The sequence below is a fragment of the Miniopterus schreibersii genome (assembly GCF_964146895.1).
Source record: "Miniopterus schreibersii genome assembly, chromosome: 6".
NCBI lineage: Eukaryota > Metazoa > Chordata > Mammalia > Chiroptera > Miniopteridae > Miniopterus > Miniopterus schreibersii.
In genome coordinates this window covers 23,897,769-23,925,327 of record NC_138107.1, presented here as the reverse complement: position 1 = coordinate 23,925,327, position 27,559 = coordinate 23,897,769, and the positions used below count along the sequence as shown (strand labels likewise).

General features: G+C 39.6%; 1 protein-coding gene across 9 annotated transcripts in view; it reads left to right on the top strand.

The window, feature by feature from the left end:
- Window positions 1-27,559, top strand: part of DST (dystonin) — a gene marked incomplete at its 5' end in the record, with an annotated part of 396,243 nt that overhangs the window by 92,777 nt on the left and 275,907 nt on the right. For 4 of the 9 annotated variants that reach the window (XM_081141259.1, XM_081141258.1, XM_081141257.1 and 1 more), the window contains one exon: window positions 1,471-1,837. The exons of the other annotated variants lie outside the window; for them this stretch is intronic. In XM_081141259.1, the coding sequence (XP_080997385.1) occupies window positions 1,747-1,837 (91 nt within the window). Of the gene's footprint in view, window positions 1-1,470; window positions 1,838-27,559 lie in introns of those variants that run through there. 9 annotated transcript variants of the gene reach the window in all.

The following is a 27,559-nucleotide window of genomic DNA, read 5'->3' as shown; positions in this document are numbered from 1 at the left end:
TCTCCATCTACAAGTTAATGGAAAGGAAAATGGTCCAGATTCACAGCACTGACACAAAGAAGGAAAAATCATCAGGGACAAACGGTTAGTACATAGGAAAGGAAGACACAGGGAGGGGAGGCCTGGGCAAGAGGTGAAGTTGCCATGTCAGAGGGTGGGCAACGAGCTAGTTTATCCAATAATCATAATAGCTAACACTTGCCAAGCTAGTTAAGATGGCAACTTTATGAGGTAGGCGCCGTTATCCCATTTTTCTGATGCAAAGAGGCTCAGAGAGGGTGAGTCGCCTGTGTCCGAGTTACTCAGGAGCCAGGATCCCATCCGAGGCAGCCTGACTCCGGGCAGTCCTCTGACACACACCCGTTCACATGTCTGGGCACCACCGGGTCCCCCAGGGACCCGAAGCTCACCCACTTCAGCATATGATATGCCAGAGTTAAGCGAATCGCACCCATTTTTACCCAAGTGCAGCGGATACCAGTGCGGCGGGGAGTGAGTAACGGTGGAGAGGAGGGACGCGGCAGAGCAGGCCGGGGAGCCGCGGGCAGGCCGGGCTGGGGCCGCCGCCGGCGCCGCGGCAGGTTCGCCCGCGGGCTCTGGGGGGCGGAAGGGAGGGACCGCCGGCTGGTCCTCGGCCGCCGCGGGTGGCCGGTGCGCAGGCGCAGACGCGCCGTCAGGCCCGAGGCGCCGGGCCACCTGCAGGGGCCGCTCGCCCCACCCCCGAGGTGCGCCCTGGGCGCGGACCCCCGCGCCCTTCCCACTTCGCCCCGCCACAGACTGACCCGAGTCCTCAGGTGCCATAAGCTGTGTTGAAAAAAAGTACTTCCCACCCCGCTCCCCACCGCCCCTTCCCCTGGGGGAGCCCCGGCTCCACCGCGGGGGGCTGCACCCGTCGGCGGCCGCGATGTGCCGCTTTGTTTCCCAGGCACCTGTTGTGGGTCCCAAATAGAAACCTTGCCCTTGAGGATCCGGGGCTGGCGGGCCCGTGTCCGGGGGGTGGGCGTGCTTGGCTGCGCCGGCAACCCCGGAGGGCGGACCGGGGGAGGGGGCCTGGGTGCCGCGGCGCTGCCTAGAAGGGAGGGGCCGGGCGGCGCCGGGGTCGGAGCCGCGCCAGCCGGGGTGCTGACCGCCGCGCTCGCCCCCTCCCTTCCGCCCGGCCCCTCCCTCCGCCCTCCCTCTCTCCGGGGGCGCGGGCGAGTGTCTGCGGCGCGGAGGCCAGGAAATGCCGCAGATGCGCCGCGCAGCATCCCGGGCGGAGGCCGCGCGCCCGTCCTCCCGCAGGGCCGCCGCCGTCTCGGCCGGGCCCGGAGCAGGCGCCTAGCGCTCGGCCAGGGCGGCGGCCGCGTTGGCCCCGAGGGTCCCGGCGCCCTGCCGCCCCCCGCGCGTCCCCGCCGCGCTCCGGGCTCCTCCGCCGGGGGTGGCGCGGCGCTGCTGTCACCGCCCCCGGGCGCGCCGAGATTTGCTGCTGCTGAAACCCGAGAGCGACTCTGGCTCGGCGGGAGCCGGGCGGCCCACACCCGCGGCCGGCCAGGGGGCCTGGGCGTCTCCTCCGCCCGCCGGGCGCCCGCCGCCCCCTCGCGCCCCCTCGCGCCCCCAGCTCTGCGTCGGGCTCCTGCGCTCCCCCGGCTCTCCGCTCCTGCCGCTCCTCCAGCTCGCCAGGCTGCGTCCTGCTGACTAAGACACTAACTGTCCCGATTCCGAGGGGGAGAGGGGCGCTGGCCAGTCATCGCCTGGGTAAACTTCGGCATGGCGGGGTACCTGTCCCCGGCCGCGTATCTGTACGTGGAGGAGCAGGAGTACCTCCAGGCCTACGAGGATGTCCTGGAGAGGTACAAAGGTATGTGGCTCCCCGCGCCCGGGCGCGGGGCTTGGCAGGGACCCGCGGGGCGATCGTTACCTTTGCTTAACCAGAGCCACCCCTGCTTGGGCACAAGTAAACAGGTGTCTGGACCAATCTGGGGGCGGAACCGGGTCTTTTTGGATGAGATTCAGTACCCCCAACGCTGGGAGGGTGGTGGGGTGGGCGAAGGTCCGGAGACGCCCTTGGATGGGTGGTGGCGCGGGGGGGAGGGGTTTTGGTTTCCAAGAAGCACATTGCGTTTTCTCTGCCTTGTGGAAGCTCTTAAGCTCTACGCATAATCATAACCCTCCCAGGGAGGGTGGGTACCGAAGATTCTCCACGGGATTGCTAAGGCATCGCTGCCCTCGCTTGGCACGGGGTGTTGGTTAGCCCTATAGAAAGGGTTCTTGGCTTCTTCAATGGGCTGTTTCACCGCGGAGAGCATCACCAAATTGTTTTTCTTAAAATGACCTTATTTGACAAAAGTTTATGGATTGAGACTATATATCTATTCATATGTATCATAAAAATTATTTGGTGGTGTGATGTAAGACTTTAGTCAGTGAGACTGTTGTAAATTTAAATGTATAGGAGTATATTTTGAGATGTTATGTAGTCTTTCCTTTGTGTTCGGGAAATTCTATGCCAAACTGATAAATATGGATTTTTCAATATTATGTTTACTTTGACTTTATGGTTAAATATAGCGTTAGACAAAGTGCACCTTCTCATCTTAAAGGGTCTTTTTGTCTCGGGAAATTGTTTTTAAGTGTGTGCAGATGATCTCCCTACTGTGGTTCCTAAAACACTCTCCCAAAGGTAGCCCACAGAGCCTTAATATGTTAACAGAGAGTGGTGGCCTATTTGATAGGTTGAATTCAAATGGTTTTGCATCTTGAATATTTGCTTTGGGTTTAAGATAGGCAATTTCTGTAAATTGAATGGGGGTTATATGGTTAACATGCACATATTAATAGTTTGCTATTAGTTGAAAGTAGAAATATAAAACTCTGAACTGAATATTTAAATTCCAAATCTCCAAAAAGCCCCAAACTCACCCACAAATACGTTTTCTCTTTCTAGAACATGTTTTATTGCTGACATTCTTTTACTACATGTGGAATTTTGTCAATAGTACAATCCGAACTCCTTTGTGCCAACACCCTTTTGTGTATAATGCTGCCACTGAGCAAGTGCAGTGATATTTTAGGCTAAAGCCCATTTGTAGAACTTTTATACATGTGTTATGTGCACATGTAATATACTCGTGTTTATATCTATCTATTTTAAAATCAAGTTCTTAATCAGTTGTCTCCAGAACTTGACACATGAGAAATACCAATATAGACTAGTAAACCATATTGAAGACATACACTCGTGCTCTTTAAAGTCAGAAAAAACAAAGTATGTAAATACTAAAGGACATACATTTTTTTACTTTTGAAAGAAATTATACCTGAATGAAGTTTTTGCCCCATTGAGTTTTACTTCAGTGACATGGGTAATTTCTGGTGACTTTGAAAAGGAATATAACTAAAGAGCTGATCTGACTTGTCTGGAGGAAGCAGACAATATTTAAAAGCATTTCTTCAATTGTTTTTGGAAATGAAAGGAAATTAAAGATGCATAGGCCATTGCAGTTTTCATTATGTTTTATTTTAATTATACCCTAATGATCAGTATTGCACATAAACATGTACTTTTTCAAACATAATAGTCCAAAATTTTGCTGAAAAAGTGAGGGTTCTTACCTTCATTTTTCTTCGTGGCTTTAAAATCAATTTGTGTTTGGCTTAATAGATGTTCTATATTTCACTTAATCTTGGAAAGAATAGTAAGAGTATTGGCCAGTGTATTACATGAAAAGCTGGAGACCTGGAAAAGTCATTGTTTCCTGATGTTTTGAAGCCAGTTATGATTTCCCATCAGTATCCAATACGATGACTTCACTACAGTGCTTATTATCCTGATGACTTGCTATGGGGGCTGATCTAATCAGAAAAGAATTGTAGGCTTTGAGTAGGGAGTGTCAGTTCACCAAACTTTCAAAGTGCAGTTGCTCATTTCTGAAATCATGCATTGTTCAAAACATTTTACATCCCCATTTGAACTTAAGGGAGGTTATTTTGATTTTTATTTCTGGCAAAGTCTCTTGGTTACAGAATGAGTTTGCATTGAGCTAGAGTATTATCAGGTTGCCATGTTATCATATGCCCAGCTGTTGAATAGTGTAAGTGGTGGAGTCAGCTGGAACAGATTCAAAATCGGTCTGTTGTCAGAAACGTAGGATTATAATAATCTATAATGTTAGCGTTTGGGAATATTAGATTCAAGACTTGAGAGTTTTGTTAGACTAGTCCTCAGACGGCCTTGGAAGGATTTCAAACCTAGCTCTCTGTAGGAAAACAAGAATAGTGGCGAGTGAGGCCTAAGTATTTATGGTGTGGTCTATTCTGGTATCGTGCTTTGGTCCTTTACTTGTGAGTGAAAATAAGCAACTGTTTGCTGATTTAGAATAACACAGAAAGAGCTATTTGCTTTGTAGCCAGGCACAGTGTTCTGATTCATAAATTCTAGTTCTTTTACTTATAAAATGTATTCACAACTAGAATATTCAGGGCGCCTGATTTGGAAAAATCATATTACTTCAGCTGATACCACAGTCAGGGTGAATAAAGGCATTTATTTATGAATAAAACATATGTCTTCATTATCGTTTATGCTAGAATTATCCATGTTAGTGGCTTTCTTTTATATCTCTAGTAAATTACCTAGTTTGTCATAAAAACATTTTTGTAAGTTAGCATGAAAGATACAAAGTGGTCTTTTCTTTTTCTTGTCAATGTAAGGAAACTAACCTATATATTGCTATAATAAACTATTATATATTACTAAAATTAATTAGCTGCCACTTTATGAAATTTTGCTGTTTGAATCTCTCATTAGAATATTTTATATTCTCAACACATTGTTACTTTTAAAAATATGATAAGTGAAAATGAGATCATTAATGGGGACCCAATAAATTTTATTCTATATACTTTAGACTTCATTAAAAAAGTTAAGTTACTTTGGTCCAACACAATGAATACTTTCCCACTGACCTGGAAATTAGTTGTACTCAGACAACTGTAAAAAGTGTTTCATTATTATTCTTGATGAAAGCTGAATGGCAGATCTGTTACTTGTCTATAATACCACTAAAATACCGTCTTCGATTATTTTAGGAAAAAGTCAAACCTTTCTGTTTTTCACAAAAACTTCTGAGTAATTCCTTTAGTCCCTTCTCTCAGTAGGGCAATATAATTCTGCTTATGTGCATAGTGACAGAAGGAACCGAGAACTACTCCAACTGTAGTTTTCATTTTCAGTTCAGTTTTATGGCCTACATAGATACGTGGTTGGTAAAAATCCTGTCTTTTTACTGTGTAAACCAACTCTGGTGAGTTGAAAGTTGGGGTACAGTAGTCTTCCCTTATCTTCAGGGGATACATTCCAAGAACCCCAGTGGATACCCAAAACCGTGGATAGTATTGAATCCTATATACACTATGTTTTTTCCTACACATGCATATACTTTATGGCTTCTCTTTGGCACGTCTGAATTGCCAGCATTACTACTCTTGTGCTTTGGGGCCATTATTAAGTAAAATAAGGGTTACATGAACACAAGCACTGTGATACCTCTACAGTTGATAACAATAACCGAGATGGCTACTAGGTGACTAACAGACGGGTAGTGTATACAGAGAGGATATGCTGGAAAAATGAGGATTCACATCCTATGTAGGACAGAGCAGGATAGGAGAGAGTTCACTGCACTCCTTAGAATGGTGCACATTTGAGAACTTCTGAATTGTTTATTTCTGGAATTTCCATTTCATATTTTTGGACCGTGGTTGACCTCGGGTAACTGAAGCCACGGAAAGTGAAACTATGGATAATGGGGGACTAATATATAAAGGTCTCCAGGAATAACTCCTCCCTCCATCATATATTATACAGTTTAGCTCAGTGGTTTTCAGTTGGTTTCCAGGATTTTGCTAAAGCTTGATTTCAGATTTCATCTGCCCATGCTCTGCTCATGGCTTAATGGCCAGTTGTGTAATAAGTGAACTTTAACTGTGTTGCATCATGACAATGTTATAGTGTAGCTCATTGAAAGAGTATTAGTCTGGGCTTTTTCTTTTCTTTAAAAAATAAAATAGGCTTAATTTGGTAATAAGTGTTTTAAGATTGTGTTTGGCTGTAATGGAAAACAGATGATGATGCTTCACCAAACAGATGTTTTCTTTTTCTCAGCTACAGAGAGGTCCAGGGTAGACAGGCCAGGGCTGTGGGGTATCTCTATTTGCCAATAGGATCCAGGCTCCTATCATTTCTGCTTAGTCACTTGTCATGTATCCTGTGGTGGTTCTGTCACCACAAGGTGGCTGCTTCTCTTCCAGCCCTTTTGTCTGAATTCCAGATGGGAAGAAGGGAAGCGCAAGGACAAAGCACAACAGATGCAAACTAGTTGATTCAGCCTCTTTTTAAGACACTTTTTAAGAAGCCCATTTAGCATCTTTCACTTGTATCTCATTGGCCCAACTGTTCCAGGGGCCACCGCTCTCTGAAAGGCAGACTAGGAAAATGTAGAGCTTTAGGTTGGCCCCACTTAGAGCCCTGAACAAAACTAAAGTTCTGTTTATAAAAAATAAGGAAAGAATGGATATTGGGTTGGCACACAGAGGGTAAAGTGTTCATCCTGAAATTGGAAACTTAAAGTTTGGACACATTAACCTCTGTGACACAATGTATTTGATTTCACTTAAAGTTGGAGAGACCATCTGAGAGCTCCATTGAAGCCTCTGAGGAGTTTCAATATGACACAGATGAATGTTTTATAATGGTACAACATGGACTGGAAAAGTAATTTCTACCAAATAATCAGGATTTAAATGGGCCAAAGAACTTGTTCATTGCCTCACATCTAAGAAACATTTGTCAGGTTCAGGAAGGTAACCAGTTATTAGGCATTGTAAGTGAATTTAACTTTGAACCCCAAATACCATACCGATGCTTCTTTAGTTTCTTTTATTCTGACTTAGCCTTACACAGCTATCTCAGCATTTATTTAGTCAGGGACTTTTTAAAAGGCATCCTGTTCTTTAAAGCTTTCTTTGAGCAATTTGGAGAAGCTTATTTTCTGGCCCAGTGATGACTTTAGGTAATAAATAACATGTAAGGAGAAGTGGGGATAACAATTTCTTGTCTTACTGTTATTTTGTAGCTGGGCAAAGAAGCACCTGTGTTTCTGCCTTTGGGTCATGTGTGCTCAGGAGTCTGACTCTTTGGGGAGCTGGAGAATTTGCCCAATTCATCTTCATGAAATTGCAGATTGTAAAAACCCCTGAAGCTGTAGAAGTGACAAAAAGATGGAATATCTAGGCTGTCATATGTTCCTCTCTGTTTTCATTCCACAACTGAGTGTAAAAATGTTTAAATGCAGTAAGATGATCTGACCCTATAAGCCTGATGAACGAATTGAGTGAGAAGACCTGTAGTTTAGAATGTTTAGTATTTCATATCAGTTAAAAAGAAACTCAGATGCTTCAGTTATATGGAACTCTTCTCTCCACAATGGCTGTTGAAGGAAGACTTCTGTGTCCATTTTTCAGCTCTTAGTAATGTAGAGATCACATTCTACCAACTTCCAAGGAGAAATGTCAGGTAGCTATGAGCTCAAGTACACCATTATTTCTGTAAGTGATCGAGTAAGACTTTTATTTATTTCTTTTTGGTCTATCCCTTTAATGCAAATTTATGTGTTCTTATTTCCCACCCTACTTTCATCTCTCTCAGAAGAGGAAGCAAGTCATTCTGCCTGGGGAAAGCTTTGTACTTAGGGTCAACTGAGATTTTACCCTGTAGGAAGGTGAAGGTACCAGTGAGGAAAACTCCAAGGGGAGAGACCAGCATGACTTTTTCATTTCATGAGCATAACCACAGAATGTATTTTGAATGTTTGGCTAAAGTGCATGGTAGGGATTAGGGGTGGGAGTGGATAGAGGTTATTGGGAGACGCAAATGGGTGACTATGGAGGGTTATGCTGGACCGGATTGGAAAGGGCCTGAAGGCTGCACCCAAGACCAAGTTTGGGGTTTACTCTGTAGTCAGGGAGGGAAACCTTGATGATCTTCAGCGAGATGTTACCAGTGAGATAGGTTTTAGCAAGATAATTCTAGTATCAGTGTGGAGGGTTGAACAGAAGAGAAGACTCAGGAAGCAGGGAGACAGGTCTGTAAAATTCTGGTGGTTGGAATGGAAGGCTAGGTTCAAAGGAAATTTCAGAAACTGACAGCATGGCTGACTGGTTGGTTCTATGATGTGGGGACAGGAGGGATGCAACAACCTCTGTGTTGAAGTTATACTTGAAGAAGCTTGGAGTATTTTCTTTTTAATTTGTAAAGAATAGTTCATTAGAAAGAATGTTTTTAAAACATTTTTAATGTTAGTCATTATTAGAGCTTCTTTGGTAGTGAAATGGAGTGAATTCTGTTTTACTTGACCTTGGAAATACAGCACATAGTGTGACCTAGAATAATGGAATGTTTTATTGAATTTAGGGCTCCCTAAGTAATACCTCATCAGTCTTTTTAAAAAAATTATTTATTGGCTTTTTAGAGAGAGAGGGGAAAGGGGAAAAGAGAGAGAAATATTGATTTGTTGTTTCACTTATTTATGCATTCGTTGGTTGATTCTTGTCTGTGCCCTGACCGAGAATCGAACCCACAACCTTTGCCTATTGGGATGACACTCTAATCAACTGAGCTGCCTCTTCTTGCTGGGGATCCTCTGAGCATGATTTGTAGTGTATTATAGCAGTGCATCTGTTTTCTATAAGCAAATAAAATTATTCAGATATTTTTTTATAAGCAAACAAAATTACTCAGATTCTTTTTAGAAGTAACTATAAATGACCAAAAGACAAATCTGACCATGTGTTTCAACAACTTTTTTTCATTTGGTTTTATTTGGAAAGCCTCTTAATTTTTTTTTTTCTACATAAACTTCAGCAGATTTGTAGTCAGTTTTGTTTGGTATATAAGTTCAGTGGTTATATGATCATTTAATATAAGTTCTAAGCCATCCTTGAATTTATCTCTTAAGCCTTTAATTTTTAGCTTAAAATAATAAAAATAATAGCTACCATTTATAAGCCTACCTACTTATATACCAGGCCTAGTTCTGGTTATTACAAATGAATGATATGTATAATTTCTAATTCTCATAACTCCTTATCTTGGCTACAACTACTGCCATTTACCAATAAGGAAATTTAGGCTTAAGAAATTAATTTTCCTGAAATCATATAGCTATAAGTGGTAGCAATGGCATTTGAACATCAAGTGTATACTTGGCATAAACTATATATTTTGAGTTTCATTATGTTGACTGGGAAATGTTGCAGAAATAGTTTTTACGAGAATTTTTTATTAGGACTATGATTTTGATTGCTAGAACTTTCTGAGAGGAGTTAAATGGATGCATAAAATCAAAATTAATAGTTTAAAAACTCATAGAGATTTATATCAATTCAGATACTCGGTGAACTTGGGAGCTTGAACTGTTATATCTTAGCTGGATTATAAATTCTAATAAGCTATCCTTGAAAGGGAAGTAAAATTTTAGTATGAACGTTTCCAGTGTGTATATGGGTTGAGGAGATCTTGAAAAGGATTAGGTTTTGTAAATGTCACCAGTGAATGTGGCTACTTTAATACATGCCTGAAATGTTTCCTGGAAAGAATCGTCAAAGGGAGTTGACAAAGTCCTGATTTTTCTCTAGTGGGTGGAAATATTTCCCAGTGAATCCTGGTATTAAAGACATTACACAAAGATACTTTTGTTCCAGTGAATTAAAAAATGACCTTAATTCAGTGTTATAATTCTCCATGCTGGCCATGCCAGCGTGAGAATTTGTATTCTTGATTTTTGGGATGAAATATTACTGCTCGGTGGTTTATTTTATCCAACCTTTATTAAGCCAGTGAGTTAGGTGTGGCAGGTGTGCCTCACCATTTACCTCGCTGTCTTCCTCACTTGGGTAATAAAGGTAGGATGAAATAGTGCATGTGAAGTGTTTTGAGCAGTAGGGATTATAAAGACAGTCAATGAAAGATGAGACAGACCTAAGAACTCAAGCCCTCTGGCTCCTCCTAGGCCAGAAGCCTTTTTAAAAAAAAAAAAATTTACTACTTTTTAGAGCAATTATAGGTTTACAGAAAAATTAGGCAGAAAGTACAGCGTTCCCATATACTCCCTCCTTTCCCCCTTTGTTTCCCGTCTTGATAATGTGCATTGGACTGGTAGATTTGTTATGATTGGTGAACAAATATTGATAGAGTATTATTAACTAAGATCCATAGTTCGCATTAGGGTTCACTGTTTGTACAGTTCAGGATTTGACAAATGCAAATCGTGTGTCTACTCTTCCAGCATCACACACAGCAGTTTCACTGTCCCCCAGATGCTCTGTGTTCTACCTACTCACCCTCACCCCAATCTCTGGCAACTAAGCACCTTTTTATTGTCTCCATAGTTTTGCATTTTCCAGAATGTCATGGATGGAATCATCCAGTATGTAGCCTTTTCAGATTGGCTTTTCCCCCTGAGTGATATGCATTTAAGGTTCCTCCGTGTTTTTTCATGGCTTGATCGTTCCTTCTTGTTGCCAAATAATATTTCATTGTCCGGATGTACCATAGTTTGTTTATCCACTCGTTCACCTATTGAAGGGCGCCTTGATGCTTTCAATTTTTGTCAACTATGAAAAAAGCTGCTCTGCACATTTGTGTGCAGGTTTTTGTGTGGATATAAGTTTCCAACTCATTTGGGTAAATATGTAGGAGCATAACTCCTGGGTCAGATGGTAAGGTTGTGATTACCTTGTAATAAACTGCTGAACTGTTTTCCAAAGTGGCTGTACCATTTTTCATTTCCACCAGCAATGAATGAGAGTTCCTGTGGCCCCCCTCCCTCCCCAATCCTCACCACCATATGGTTTTCTCCGTGGTTTGGATTTTAGCCTTGTGATAGGTGTGTAGTGGTATTGAATTAATTTGTGATTTTCTAATGATATATAATGTGGAATGCCTTTTCATATGCTTATTTGCCCAATCTGTATATCCCCTTTAGATGTCTGTTCAGAATTTCCCCCCACTTTTTAATTGGGTTGTTTGTTTTTTTATTTGTTGAGTTTTAAGATTCTTTGTATATTTTAGATAACAGTCTTTTATCAGATATGTGTTTTGCGAAGGCTTAGTTACCTTTTATACCATTACCTCCTTTTGATATTTTTAAACCATTGCATATTATAGAAATTATTTAAATGAATGAAGCCCTGATTATTTCCTTCCATATGGTCACATTCTTCTTAAGTGCCATTTTGCTTTGGGTGTACACATTGTATCTGGTACATACTTCCTAGAATTGCAGGTGGCGGCTCAGAGGTCAGCAGTCTGACAGTTTGCTTCAGTGTATCTACATGTGCTGCTGCAATCAGGTGTCCAGTTGGTTGGCAGCTATGATGCTTTGTAACACTTGAGTCTAAAATTAGTTGAACTGTTCTATTTTAAGGATAGACTGAAATTAGTCCATGTCCTGCAAAACATATGAAAGTTAAACTCTTAGGGTATTGGATTACTTCTTTTAAAATGTAATCAGAAGTAGGGTTAGGTAGAAAGTAGTGTGCTTCATTTTTTTTAGAAAGGTTTTGTTGTGGTGATTTGATTATAGCCTGAGTGTAACGCTATATGTACATAATGCCTAGGAACACAGTTTTACTACTGCCCCTCAGAGTTAAGACATTGCTTTTACGTAAATGATCACATTTGAGTTTAAAACCATATGAGTTGAGAGGTAGAGCAAGATTACCTGATTTTTCTTTTAGAATATATTTTATGTGACCTGGAGAGAAACCAGAGTATCTTTTAGAATATTTTAGATGAGCCACTGCCCCATAAATATTTATGAATGCCGGAACACCATTGACTGCCTTTGCTAGGGAAAAAAAGTGAATGATTAAAGGAATATTTGGTTGTTCATTTTGTGATTTTTATGATAGCTTTATCTGCATAACAGAAACTAGAGAATATTGAAAATTCTTAGTAGATGAAAAGCTGAGTGATTGAAATTCAGAGTTTAATTTTGCCTTTGCTATGAATTTTGTAATCTCTTTAAGAGCAAGGGCTTATGGTTATGAAGGCATTTGCAGTGTTATTTGAATGTGTCCTTCAAGCAATCTCAGAAGCTATAACAATTTAGCTACTACAAGAAAACTTGTGGTCTTTATACTTCTTCTTTGAAAAATTTTGGAGGGTCTAGAGAAGTATTGAAGAATTCTAAGTTACCGAGAGCAAAATGCAAGGATATTTTACTTTTCTAGTGGAAAAACAGAGATGTACTTAATCTCCATGCTTTTGCATTTAGTAAACTTTATAGAAATGTAAATTTGTGCTTCCGTAGAATTAAAACGGTAAACAGGAAGGAATACTTTTGTAATTAACATTTCTTTGAATCATTGGGCAGCATTGTTTCTAACCTCATATTTTCAATCAGAAATTGTTTACATGCGTCAAGCGAACAAATTACCATGTAATATACATTTCCCCTTAGCCTCCATCACATTTTGTGCTCAGTGTTTCTCTAGAAAATCCAGGAAGAGGCCAGGAGAAACTGATCCTCACCAAATTGGAATATGTCGTTTAATTTTAAATAGTTATTGATCCTCTGCTTTAGTGCAAAGGCCTTAGGGTCTACGGAAGAAAGGGGAACACAGGGCTACAGGTCTGCTGCTTCCCAAAGAGCACCCAGTTGGTGAGGAAGGTAGACCAGTTAGTTGCACTTACTGTAAGCGCTGAAAAAGAGGAGTAATTTGAGCACCCAGGAGTTTCACAAGCAGGATTGGCATTTGAAGGGTGGCAGAATTCAACGCTGGGGAGAAGGCTTTGTGGTGTTTGTGTGGAGGTGGGTGGTGTGGGCAGAAGGTTTTCTCAACCTTAGCATTTCATCGGGACAATCTGGCCTTGCATTTCATTGTAGGAGAAGTATTATCATAATGATTTTAATCAACACTTGAATGTAAACCAGAGAAAATTTGTTTATAGGTAATCAGGGTTCAGTTGAAAGTTTTACCCTTTCTTTTTAAGAACACTGCTAATACCATAAATATATGATAAAGTCTCAGAATTTAGTAGTGAGAAGTAACTTTTAGGCATGGCTCAGCAAGTGCCAAGATTGAATGAGACACTTGCTGCTCTTCACATGGTGTGGGAAACTCTGAATTAGATTGATGGTCATAACTATGATAGCATCGTACACACTTATATTTTTACATATATGATACAATTTGATTCTTATACCAACTCTTTGAGACAAGTAATATAAGAGCCATTTTTTAAGCTGAGGAAACCAAGCTCTCATGATTGCTTTGACTGGGTGGCTGACTGGAAACCACTGTAGAGAATTGTGGCTCTTCTTTATATGCATTTAAAGTTATTATTACAAGTATAGATTAAGTAATGTAGGTAGTGAGAGGTGAATGGTCTCACTTTAAGTAAATATGCATTGAATATGTAGTGTTACTGGTAGAGGTACATATTTAGGGAGGAGAGAAGTATGGTTTACTTTTTGTTTAATATGGTTTGGGGCTATCTATAAATTTCAGTGAAAAATTCAGTTGTTGGCTATTGAGGATTTAATTACTCGAGGCAAAAACTCCAACTGCTGTTAATTGAAGCAGCTCTTAAAATTCTAGGGTTTTACATTTAGACAACTATCCCATTGCCTGAAGATGTAATTTCTGTATTACTCAGTGGAAAAGGCAGAACTGTGTAAGTGCATGGTGGGATGTGGGAAGAAAAATATATGACATAAACTTGCTAATGTTTTCGGAAAATAAAGAAATGTACAAAATATGAACAAAAATAATATATAGTTTCATTAGCCAAATACATTAATTAATATTCCAACATATTTTCTTTTCCATTTCTCTTTATTCCTTAATATATAACATTTAGAAATTTGAGCCACTTTCTATAAAGTTCTTATGCACTATATATTTTGGCGTTTTCTAATGTCATCAAATATTATTTAAAACATGTTTAATGACTAATGCATGTATTCTGTTGTGCAGTGGTGATAAATGATATCATGAAACCATTTAAACAATTTTTTATTCTGATGGGCTTTAGTTAATATTATTATATTGGTATCTTTAAATCTAATTACAAAATTCAGAAATAGAAGTTTTTAAGAAAAAAAGTAATCGTATGGATTATATAAGCCACTTAACAACTGTTTATCAGATACTGCCTAATGCCTGAGTAGATTGCTGAATTACATATTCAATTTAAAAATTCTAATTACTCTTGAAATCTAGAAATTCCAACTTGGGAAACAATAACTAATAATCCAGAGATCTGCTTGTTATTCGTGGCTCTTATGTTAACTAACTAGTCTTGGATGACTTATAAATTAAAATGAATGTTTGCTTTGCCAAGGTTCCTCCTCATCATATAATATAATGCTGACCTTAATGAATTCATCATTTACTCACTTAGAAAACATTTGTTGAGTTGTGTGCCATCAACAACTCAACAGGGTAATAGACTTAATAAAGCTAGTAGTCTTTTATGTTTTTTGTTGAGTTGTGAATATATCACTTTATACTGATACAGTCTGTCTGGTTATCCTTGACATCACTTTCTGACATACTTTCCATATATTGTGTATGACACACACCTCATTTTTTATTTTTGAAATCACCATATTTGTGGGCTTTATTTTTTTTTCCAGATACTATTATTGATTTCTTTTGAAAACCTTTAAAAAAATGCCTGTGGAGCTTTTGACATAGGTAATAATCATTGATTGCATTTGTATTTCATTGCTTGTGCTAGTCTTCAAGACTGCGTTGCTTATTAATAGTACTGAATTAAGCAGTACTTTGAGGGATTAGGCTTATCTGTAACACTGATTGGAGTAGAACTTTGGAAGAAATTCATAATTTTAAAAGTTTTTCCAACCTCATCACATGCACTAATGATATGTAAACTTGGTGCCTTTGAGTATAGACACATGACCTCATTTTGGAAGTTTTAAATTGTTATCTGTCTTAATCACTGTGCATGTCTTTGTATGTCTAGGCCAGTGTTTCCTTTGTGTTTGGTGAAACGATGACCATAACACAACCTGAGGAAAGGCCTAAATGTTGTCTCCTCTGAGTCTCCTTCTTCCATCTCTGGTTAAATGGAGGATTTTTTTCATGGTACTTTAATTCTTTACTTTAAGAATGAATGTGAACAGCAGCTTCCTGGTTGGCCATTCTTTGAGTCTGAGGTGGAGCTACAGCCTCAGGTCTAGGGATTGTAGGCTTCAGTGGTCTTTAATTTTGAAGTGGCTTTATCCTGGGGGTTGCTTAAGCTGTTTAGATTTGTTTTTTCCTTTCTTTGTCTAATGTCCTCTCCCCACTCTCCCAATGAACAGAACTGTAGAACTCTGATTCTGCTCTCCTATCTGCTCATCTTTGAGAACTACCATTGCTTGTGGTTGATATAAGGAAAAGACAGGAGCATTGAGTGTGCTGATTTTTAGTCCTTGCGTTTTATGCATGAGAAAACTGAAGTCCAGAGAAGGGTCAGCAGAGAGAAGAGCAAGATCTAAACCGAGGTCTCCTGATTTCCCGTTCTTCATATGTCCCATCTACTTTTTTACTGGTGGGCAGATAGAAGAGATGCTTTCATTGGCTGTTTGTAAGTCATTGAACGAAAAAGCCATGGCTTACTAAAGAATTAGTAAAGAAAATAATATAGAAGAAATGAGTGGAATAAGCGAAGCAAAAGCAGAGATAGATATGTATGAGGAATGTAGAATTTTCAGCGTTGCATTTGATGTTTATTGGTTTTAGGGACCAGCATTATGTCAGTGATGATGAATCACATGCAGCAGGCTCATCAGCATTCTGGAGCTTTAAGAAATTGATTAGGCTTAATATAAATAGGAGGCATAACATGCAATTAAAGTATTCCTCCACCTTAAAAGTTTCATTGGCAATTTGGCTGCAGCTTTTGGCTCAGAGTGCGGATATCTGGCTGTTTCCTAGTTAACTACAAGAGGCAGGCTGCAGGGAGGTGGATCTGGGCCACCGACCACCCCATGGCCTGCCTTCTCAGGATCTGTTTGAATCTAGAGACTTCCCTTCTGCTGTGAATCAGGAATGGATAGAGGAGAATATGAGGCTTTGTGCCTTCAATTCTAATACTTTTGGAGGGTAGGAGCGGCCATGGAAGAAATGGAAAGTTTAGAATTGCTCACACCTCAAATGGGCATGAGGTGTGTGGGAGGTAGGGAATGTGGAAGAAAGGGGCCTGGAAATGAGAAGAGGGAGCTGGTATTTCTAGGCAGTTGGGAGATAGAGGTTTTTAGGTGAGTGGTGGCCTGACTCCATTTCTCCAATTTTGGGTCTCCATTCATACATTGTACCTGCCTTACCTTCTTCATTGCTCAATTGTGTTTCTCCTGGCTGACCCTGTCTCCTCAGTTCCTTCTGTGGTAACCCGGGTGGGCAGGATGTGATTTGGAAAGTGTGATTCCAATAGGAACATGCCTACTAAAATTTTTTTATAGATCACTGTATTATATTTCAATTATTCTTCTAGATTGACTATAAAATGTCAGTGTATATTGTACATCAATAGTGTTTTTTTAAAACCATTTTTAAAATGAAAAATGTAGCCTTGCATTATCTTGGATTATTTAATCTTCATTTAAGTATCAATTTTAAGAGACAGTGTTATAAGTTTGTTGTTTGTAAGACTTGCAAATAAATTTCTATAGCATAGTCCATTGGTTAATTGAAGACAACTGGCAAATTTTTGATAGTAGGCAAGTCTATGGAGAAATTTAAAGAATTTTAGAAAAAAGATGTAATATTTTTTAAAGTTAGTAGCAACTTTTATTCTTTTTTTTAATATCTTTAAAATTTTTTTTTTATTTATTTCAGAGAGAGGAAGGGAGAGGGAGAGAGAGATAGAAACATCAGTGATGAGAATCATTGATCAGCTGCCTTCTGCATGCCCCCTACTGGGGATCAAGCCCGCAACCCAGGCATGTGCCCTGACTGGAATGGAACCATGAGCTCCTGGTTCATGGGTTGACGCTCAGCCACTGAGCAATACCAGCCGGGCAGCAACTTTTATTCTTATCAACATCTTCCAAAAACACAGTATAACATCCAGTACTGTAACGAATGTGGGGAAACTGCTCTCATGCATTGCTTGTGCCATGTGCTGTGTTACCACCTTTGAGGAAGAAGGTTGCTGCTGAAGGCACATCTGCTCTTTGACCCACCACAATTTCAGAATCTTTCCTACAGGTAAAATTCAATGTATTTATTGTGATATTGTTTATAATTGCAAAACACTGGAAACAACTCGAATGACTATCAGTAGGGGGTAGTTGAGTACATTTTGGTACTTCCACACTTTGTAATGTTAAGCAGCTAATACAAATTATGAGTTAGGTCTCTTAAGTATTGACCAGTAACATTTCCCCAGTATATTACTAAGGAAAATTAAAAGGCAGAGGACTAATGTGTGTGTTATTTTTATTAAAAAAAAGAAAAAGACCAATATTGAAACATAGGGAAAGATATGAAAGATGGAAACCAACCTATTAATTGTGGTTAACTCTAATGGGGTGGGGGTGAGATTTTTTTTTTCCAGTCTCAGTATTTGACATTTTAAAAAAGTATCCATTATTTCCATAATAAATACAAATGCCATCACAAGTAAAGTAGAAAGTTTAAGAGAAGAAAATTATTACATATTTGCATGTACATGGTGACTTGATGAAACAGTGCTGGTTTTTGGGAAAAGCTTCCTCCGTGTGATTCTGATGGGTATAATTTATAAGCAACAGTGTGGTATTAGGTGACATTGACTTAATAGACCATCTGGTACTTTCATAAACAATTTACAGACTTATGGTTTGAGTGGTCATTTATAGCTGAGGTGGTTCATTATGATCTCAGCTATCATTTTCAGCATCTGATTTGGTCATACACTCACAGGCTGTCTTCTTAAGCGAAATCCAGTGGGGCGAGAAGGCACTGACTTGAATAGGTCAGACAAATAAATGTAATAACGGTCTCTAAGGAGTGCTATCCTTAGCCAGTTACTATTTCTTTTGTCCCTTATCTGACTTCATTTTTTTATTCATTTATTTAACAAATTATGTAAAAATTTATTTGGTGCCCATGGCCTTACTTTCCTTTGGAGATCTCAGTCTGTCAGGGAAAACCAGCAAGATGAATCAGGGAACAATTAAGGTGGTACATACAGTGGGAATAAAGTAAAGGTATCCTAGGAATAGTGTTCTCACTCCCTTGACCTGGAGAGGCCAGTGTGTCCTGTGTTTCTTAGCTTGTTCCATAAAGTTTTACTTCTTTGACAAGCAGGAATAAAGAAATTATAGTAGAGCCCTGTTATAGTACAACTCTTTTTTTTTGTGGACTGGAATATAATGTAGCCCTAGGATTAATCCTAGGAAGCACCTAATACTAAGAGATGATATGGAAATACAGCAGAGAGACAGGAAAAAAAGTAGCATATTTGTTTATAGGATCATCAGATAAGGGAATATTGGATATTTTTGAAGTTTGCAGAACCAACTTGGGAAACTATAGAAAATGTTTTTTATTTAAGTCTTTTAAACATTTTCAGTACTTATCATGGTACTTGGCATATTGTGGATGCTCAGTAATTATTTTGTTTGTAAAGTGATTGAATGAATTTCTACTGAAGGTTTAGGGCTTTAAGATTTACTGTATTTATTTTCTTAACCAAGCTAAGTAGAATTATTCTGTTTTCAGGTTCATTAATGTTTTCTTTTGCTGTGTCTAATCTGCTGTTAATCCCATTGGGTGTGTTTTTTATCTCTAGAAGTTCAATTTGGGTCTTTTAAAACTTCTGTGTCTCCTGTGTCTCTTCTTAACATACTCATGCTTTCTTCTATCTTTTTGAACAAATGGAGTATATTAATAATAGCTGTTCAGTAACCTTGTCTGCTCCTTCTATTGTCTGTCATTTCTAAGCCTGTTCCCTTAATTGCCTTTTCTCCTTATTATGGGTTATATTTTCCAGCTTTATTTTGCATGCCCGGTGATTTTTTTATACAGATGCCAGCCATTGTTAATTTTATTTAGGTGGGTCTTGAATTTTTAAAATGTGTTCTTTTAAGTGTTTTTGAGTTTTTTTAAGTACTTCAAGTAGATTGGTCCTTTCAGGATTTGCTTTTTAAGCTTTTTTAGGCAGGACCATATCAGGCTTTGTTAGCCTAGGGCTAATTTTCCCTACTACTGAGGCAATACCCCTTTGCCTGCTCCTTTCTGGTGGTTCTTTACCTCTTCTGGTAGCTTCCTTGCACACATGTATAGAGTACTCAGATAAAGGTGCAAGTCCTTTCTGATTTCTAGAGTTGGCTCTCTCTGGTGCTCTGCCCTGCAAACTCTAATTGTCTTGACCTCCTCAGATTAACTTTGTCTCTTTAATCGAGGGAGATTGCTCCCCCTTGCCCCCCACCCCTGCACTGTAGCCTAGAAACTGCAGGCATTAAGCTGGGATGATAGTAGGGTTCACCTTGTGGTGTTTCCCTTTTCTCAGAGATCACTGTCATTTGTCTGTCTCTTGTCTAGCATCCAAAAACTGTGATTTCATAAATTTTGTCTTTCTTTTTAGAGACAAAAATAGTTGTGCAAAGTAGATGAGTGAATCCAGTCCCTGTTACTCCATCATGCCCAGAGGTGGAAGGTCCTCCTTTCCTCTTTAAATAAAGCTCGTGTGCATATGAATTTTGCATTAATTTTTGTATTATAATTAGATAGATTATAGAAATGTTGTAGACTTAAAATTCTCAAATTCCTTAATGTGCAGTTTATCCACATGTTCCATTCTGTTGGATGGAAGCTCTGGGTTCAGCTTAGAAAGTACCGAAAGGGCCCGGCCGGGCGTGGCTCAGCGGTTGAGCATCGACCTGGGATCCAGGCGATCGGGGTTCGATTCCCGGTCAGGGCACATGCCCGGGTTGCGGGCTCTATCATTGACTCTCTCATCATTGATGTTTCTGTCTCTCTCGCTCCCTCTCCTTTTCTCTCTCTGAAATCAATAAAGATATATTTAAAAAAGAAAGTACAGAAAGGAAAGAAGTGTGGTCCTTGTTCATGCATTTGCCTTTGCATTAGTATGACTCTAAAAATGTAAAAGCTGCTGTGTAGCTGGAGAATTAAGACACGATACATAGATTTCTATATTTTCGCGTTAACATTAATGATTCTGTTTATGTGATATTATGTAAATATCGTAGGAGGGCAGGCAGAGAGGAAAGATTCTTTTTGTGGTGACAGCACATTTATTCTGAAAATCAGAGCAGAATCATAGAGCTGAGATTGTGTCATCCAGCTCCTGCCTTTCATATCTGAGAAAAATTAGGCTCAGAAATATTAAGCTCATAGAACTGGTTAGAAACAGACTTGGAACTGGAGCCCAGGTATTCTAATTCTAGTTGAATGCTTTTCACAGTTAATCATGTTGCCCTAAGAAAGTCCTTAAGCACCCAGATGCATGCGCTGACTTCCGTTTCCTCCTGGTCCTGACCAAGTGGGGGAAATCTTGACGGCCTACTGTTTCCTGGCAAGCTTCATTCAAGCCACACTTTCGACGTGAATAGAAACCTTTAGTTGGCCCCTTTGAACACATTATTTATGTACGTATTGTATTGGCTCCTAACACAAGACATGCAGCGAGCAGTTGGAAGGCAGTTAAGTACCTGACCGTTATTTTGAAAGTTAATATTTGTGTTTCAGCTACAGCGACTGTGGGCCTGTTTGATGTTGACTTGAGTTGCTAAGTAATGTCAGAAGGTCAAAACAGTTTTGAGAGATGTGTGGACTGTATCTGATGACATTTTGGCACTTAGCTCTTATCACCTTAAGGTGGCCTCCATATTGAACCATGGCAGATTAGCCTTGTTATTTTTAAAGAATTCTGAATCTGTCTGGCTTTGGCAGCACAAAAAAGGCAAGGCCCCTGCCTGTCCCAATTATAGGCAAAGGTATGTGGTCCTTCAGGGACACAGTTTTGAAAAGGAACCTGAGCTTGGCTGTCAAGTTTGTATGTACAGTACCACCTAGGGGCAAGTAGAGTAGAGATAACTAACATTTTGAATTGCCACCCTTTTTTTTCCTGTGAAAAGGAAAGAAGTTAAAGATGATTTATTTTATTATAATAATCACTGTAATAATAGGCAGGGGTGTGCCGATAAATATTTGACAACCAATTCTTTGGGGGTAAAAATCTTGATTTCTGTAGCACTTGCTCCTTTCTGTGGTGTAAATATTTCCACTGTGGTCAGTTTCAGGCTACCAGCTTGATGTCACTCAAGCTGTTCTGAGCTGGCACTGGCATACCACTGAAAGTAGGTAACATTACTGAGCATGTACTGCCTTCTAGGCACTGTCTTAAGTGTTTTGCAGGGGTTATGTCATTCTCAAAGCAGGCCCCCCCGCCCCATGAAGTAGGTGCTTAAATGAGCTTCATTTTGCATTGATAAAGCTGAGTCACATAGAGGTTAAATAACTTTCCCAGGTCACAGTTAGGAGGTGGCTGAGCTGGGGTTCAGAACCAGGCCCCCTGTCCCTAGTGCCTGAGCTCTTTACCACTTTGCAATACTGGCTCTTGAGGTTAGAGATATGCTTGAATGTGAGGCAGTAGTAACTGTGATAAATTTTAAGTAAGTTACCATGCTTCACAATTATTTTATGACCTGTTCGAATAAATGTTTAGATTTTAACTTATTTGAATTTATTTATGACAAAGTGTTATGTGTGTAAATTGGCAAGAGCAGTGATATTCTCTTCAGTGAAAAAACAGGCCAGAGACTTCAATAGGCAGTTCATAGACACAAACAATGGCCTGTAAACATCGAAGGCAGGGACAGTGCCCATTTTGTTCATCAGAATATTAAGCCAACCCTTGCAGACTGCCTGACACATACCGGGGCTCCATAAGTATCATTTTAGTGCCTGCTAATTTTCTACTTGTTAATGAAGCATCTGCAACAATTTCTTGACCTTTTGCTTATATGAAGCTATTTTCTAATGTTGCCTTAATTGAGAGTTAAATTTTTTAAAAAGTGTGCCTGAGTCTATTGTTAGAAACATTTTATTATTTAAAAAACCCTGAGTTTAAAGATAAGGAGACCTAATAAATTTTTAAAAATTATAATTAAGAATCAATATGTGTTTTATGTAATTTCAGTATGTAAAATTGATATTCCTAAATTTAAGAGACCTAATACAATTATGTTAAATCATTACGTAATTTCTTGACCTTAAAGTTACAAGCAGTGATGTTTTTAATGCATTGAGCTATTTATCTACAAACCTTTTTGAGGAATGTACAGTGTACCCTGGACCTTTTAGAGACTCACCTTTCACTTTGTGCCTCTTTCCGGTTTTTCCATTTCTTTCTTCCTCCTGGTGGATGTGGTTTTGGCCACCCCGGAGCTCACATATACTTCTGAAAGATGTTGTGAATCCCTTTGAGAAATGATGAAATACATCAGAATGCTTTTGGTGTTGACAGCTGAGTTTTGGAGATTAGGGATTAGAGATTTTTGAATTGGTTTGAAAAAAGTATTTTGTTTATGTCAGTAAACATATCTCTTGGTATGGTTGGTTAACCTGGGACTTGCTCTAGTATTTCCTTCTGAAGATGGAAAGGCAGTAAGGGGAAGGAGAAGGGAAAAAGGGAAAACACGAATTGAATGATGACTTAAGGTCAGATCCAGTGCTAAGTGAGTACATGTATATGATTAAAGAGAACTTGATTATTCAGCAACTGGAAAAAAAGAGGTTGCAGGAGGTGGCCAAGAACTGGCGGCTCCACTAGAAAATATGGGATTCACTCACAAGTAATTGTAACTACAGAACCGCCACTAGTGCTATCCTGTTCCTAGCAAGATAACTGAGTTGCTTTTTAGAGACAACAGACCAAAACTGCAAGCCATGCAGCTGAAGCACACCCAGAGGAGAGGACTTTGACTTCTAGATGTTCCTGGAACAAAAGTTATGCCCCCCTTCCCCTTGGAACCAAAGAACCAGGACATAACAGGAACTTGGACAGGACACCAAACCCTTTTGGAAGCAGAAGCAAAGGGTCCGCTGTCCAGGAAGATCGGTGCTGAAGCCCCTTACCATACATGGCCAGGCCCCAAGGTCCTCCGGTTAAAACCTGCCCCTCCAGCACTTCCCCATGCTTGTTCCCCCTAACCCTTAACCCCAAGTCTTTGCCTCTAAAAACCCTTGATTAAAAACCATCGGGGAGTTTGGGTTTTAAGCAATAGCTTCCTTTTCTCCTTGCTTGGCGCTCTGCAAGTAAATGACTTTAATTTCTCCATTGCATCCCTCGATGTCCAGTGTTTGGCTTTGCTGGTAAAATACCAGACAGCACAAGTTTTTCTTTATCAGTTGATCATAATGGAGATCAGAGATGGTGTCCATTAAACTTTAGAAAAATCATCATGATTTCCTTTAACACGTAATCATGATTTAATAAAAAACAAAATATGACAAATTTGGCTAATTTGTATTATGCTGTGTTTGGGATGCAGAAACTTTCCCTTAGTTCTTCTGGCTGGTAGAATTATTAAAATTACACAAGGCAGATTAACCACAGAAAATCAAGGTTTTATATGTGTGCACAGGGAATTCCCAGAAGCATGACAACTCCAAAAACAGTAAGGCAAAATGAGGTATTTGTGTCGTTCTGGACTAAGGAGGGGCTTAGGGCTTTAAAGAAAAGCAAGACAAATTTACAAAGGGGAGAAAAAGAGTTAATGTTTAGGGAATAATGTGTGCTGGGCCATCTTGAAACAAGAGGCACAGGGAGGACTTGGATCAAGCGGGCTTTGCCAGTTTTCTTCCTGCCTTACCGTGCCTAGTTCAGATTAAACTGTAGTTTTCTATGATGATATCTCCCTTCCTGGAGCAGGGTCTCTATCTTAAATTGTTTTAGGCAATAAAGAGAAAGGCCACAGTTTCTTCCTGAGCCCTCTGAGCTTGATTGTTTTCAGCTCGAAATAATGCCGGAGTGGCTCTTCGTGGGGCCACTGGTTCTGAATCCCTGCAGTTGTTTTGAGTTAAAAAGGGGGAAACCATTCAAAGGAAATATGACTTGATATTTTGCTCTAAGAGTTTAGTGATAAAATACTAAGGCTATTGAAAAAATAAATAAAACATTTATCCCACAAGTATCTCCTCAAGTCTTATTTTCAAAAGTTGTTTTTCAAATATCCAACCTATTTATATAAAGAACAACTTTTGTCTTCATCTGAAAAGGAAAATAAAACCCAACAGCCCTTAGAATCTCTTAGAAAGGCTATGCTGGTTTCTCAGTTTAAGCTGTGAAGTTGCCTTTAGAACTATTTAAATTCTTGTTCATCCAAGAAAATGGTTAGATCACTCAGGTTACCTGAAGAGAGGCTATCTTTAGAAAGGGAGATACCAGAGTGAAAGGGGATAGTCCTCAATTGAAGTTTTTTTATAAATGCTTTTTAGGCTCTCTCTTTTTTTTCCTCTCTCATTTTTCTCCAATGTCTACTTGATTCCTTGTACTTTTTTTTTTTTTTTTTTTTAAGGGGCTTATAACTGCACTTATTTATTATCTCACAGTTTCCATGGGTCAGGAGTTTGGACATTACTTGGTAGGTGAGTTCTCCGCCTGGGATCTCACAAGGCTGCATTTGTACTTGGTTTTTAGAACTATGTGAAATTAGAATCGAACAGAGACTATCTATAAAGATCTTTGGTAGGAGAGAATTTAAAAACTAACTATGAACATTATTGTTCATAAGCTATACTTTGTATACTTATTTACATAAACCCTAAAAGGTGTAAAGATTAAAACAGGTTCTTCTACCTAGAATATATTTCTGGATATATGAAATTTGAAATTAAGGGAGACATAGACTAATCAACTGGGATCTTTGAGAATGGTTGAGTGTCTCCTGCTAACTACCAACTCCTACATGAGCCCTGCACACAGACAGCAGATTCTTTATTTCATAGATTAGGCCTGTTAATAAACTGCCAGAATTTTTATAATGAGCAACCGAGGCGATTGCAATGAAGTGCCGCATAGTTGAACCATAGGTCTATAATAATACTTTAGGGACAAAAGTAAGTGTTCTCACATGCACCATGGCCCTGGGCACTGTGCTAACCCTCTCTTGCACGAGTCTATAGAGTAGATCCAGCCTCCCCTTCTTGCAGTGTGCGAAGGGGCTGGAGAATGACAGGTTTCACTGTGTTTCTGAAGGGGTATCAAGCAACTTTTTGCATTAGTTTGATTTTATAGGAAGCTAAGAAAAATCAGGTAAGCACTCTCTCAAGGTCCATAAATTCTCATGACTTTGGGTTCACCTCGTGTTACGGAACTGACTTCATTAAATGGGGATGTGAAACGAGCTGAGTCAGCAGGCAGTTTTAGGGAGATGGAGGTGAGACTATCACAACAAGAGAGAATACTCCTTTTAGGGCATTTATTTTTCTAGCCCAAAGTTGCCACTTTGATCAAAACTCAGGAATGCCCTGTACACACATTTTATTAGTATCCTAAGTTCTCATGGAAAGCAGAGGAAGAAAGAAAAGCAAAATAAATTTCTCAGTCCTAATTTTCTTCAGACTTGGAGCATGAGGCTATAAACTTCCGTAATTTTATTATCAAATGCCTAAATCATATGGAATAATCATGTGTCCTAAATATCTCTATCTATTTAGTTGCTAGCAAATATTTAATAGACTTAAATACATTTTATATGATTTTGTAGTGTTTTTTATTTTAATGTAATTGATCATATTGTTGGAGTCATCGTTGGCTAAAATATTTAAATTAGAAAGAGTGGGAAATCAGGTGTCTATAGTATTTTGTGTTACTTTCAGGGTTAGCTGTTCCAGTTTAACCTCATTTGCTCCCCTGTTGTCCTCTGAAATGGCCTCAAGCCCTAAACTTAGGCGAGGCAGAGGTGCTGGGGATTTGGGCTTCATGGGTATCTTCCATTCCCCTTTGTGGGGATCATCTTTAACAGGCATGTGTCCAGACCTTTCACCCAGTTCTAAAAGTGGAGCACGTCCATGGTGCTCTCAAAATTGCCTGAATCAGTCATACTCCTTTTTGGAAAGATATGGCAAACTCATGTTAGCTAAATACAGTGCAAAATTAATTTGGCTAGTGGAGACATCATACTCTAAAGCTGTCTTGTCCTGTAGACATAGAATAGGGTATAAATGCCCCCAATTTAAACTTTGAATTTTTATACCTTGGTGTGATCGGTAATATGGATAAAATAAAAACAAGTCTCATATACATGGCCGAGGGCTGTGTGCATTGGCCTTTTTTATGGATCCATTTTCTATTCCTGTGCTATTCCCCTCCTCACCTTTCCCTCTTTGGATGACATTTCTGTAAAATTTACTACTTGCCAGGTACTGTTTTAAGTGCTTTACATATGTTACATTAATCTGCACAACAGCCCCATGGCGTGTCATTATCCCATTTTACAGATGAGAAAATGGGTGCAGAGAGAGGATAAATGACTTGCCCAAGGTCACCCAAGGTCACACGGGTATGATAATGAGCAGCTTTGCAGCCTCTGCCCCCTCATCCCCCACCTCTACCTCTACCACCTCTAAATTATAATATCTTGCTGTAATTTTGTAAGTTACTTCAAATCATTTTTGGAACATGGTGAGAATACCAATAAGCAAGTAGATAAAACCTTTCGGCGTATATTTTGCCTCTATTTTTGTTCAATAATATTTTGGTTAAGCAATTAAACTTCTAAGATGTCATGAGGAACCTTGACCAAAATCTATTTCTCGAATCAGCTTTGGAGTCTTCTCTCGTATGCTGGCAGGTGTCTTAAGAGTAAAGAATTTGTTTTCCATTTTTCAGCGTTGGCTTTTGATAATTCCATTGTGTGGTGCCATTAGGTTTTCTTTCTCTGAAAGCACAGCTGTAACTGTCGCTGTGACAAATGCTGTTGGCGGAAACCACTGCATTGTGAGCAGGGTGAAGAGATATGCTTCAATTAAGTGTTTTCTTTGGTCTGTCATAGACTTAATAGGCGGCCAAGTCCTGCTCTGAGGGACTGTTAGTGGCAGGTGCTATTTCTGTCACCAGGATGGTCTCTGCTAATTTTTAATGCAGTGACATCCCCAAATAGAAGCATTCTGTCACCCTCTCTCTCAGCCCTTCCATTTGTGGAAGGCTGTTGATCAAAGAGTGCTTTTCGCTTCTTATTTATTGAGACCCAGCATCATATTTCACATAGAAATGCCTTGTGTAATGGTAACAATAAAATTTAACAAAGTAAAGTTGCTCATTTTCTTTGCTCAGTGTTCACAGATGTGAATTTTGTGCTTTAGAAATGAAGTCATATTGAAGCACATCTTCCGTATATCTTCTCTGTTTGTATAATAAATATAATATTAATAATGAGTAATTTTGTTTGTATATTTGTACCATTGCAATTATTGCATTCATAGTCTCAATTATTTTCTCTTTGGGAATCAACTTATTTTGAGTTAGTGAATCAAAAAGCATGCTTAGGCTCAGTAA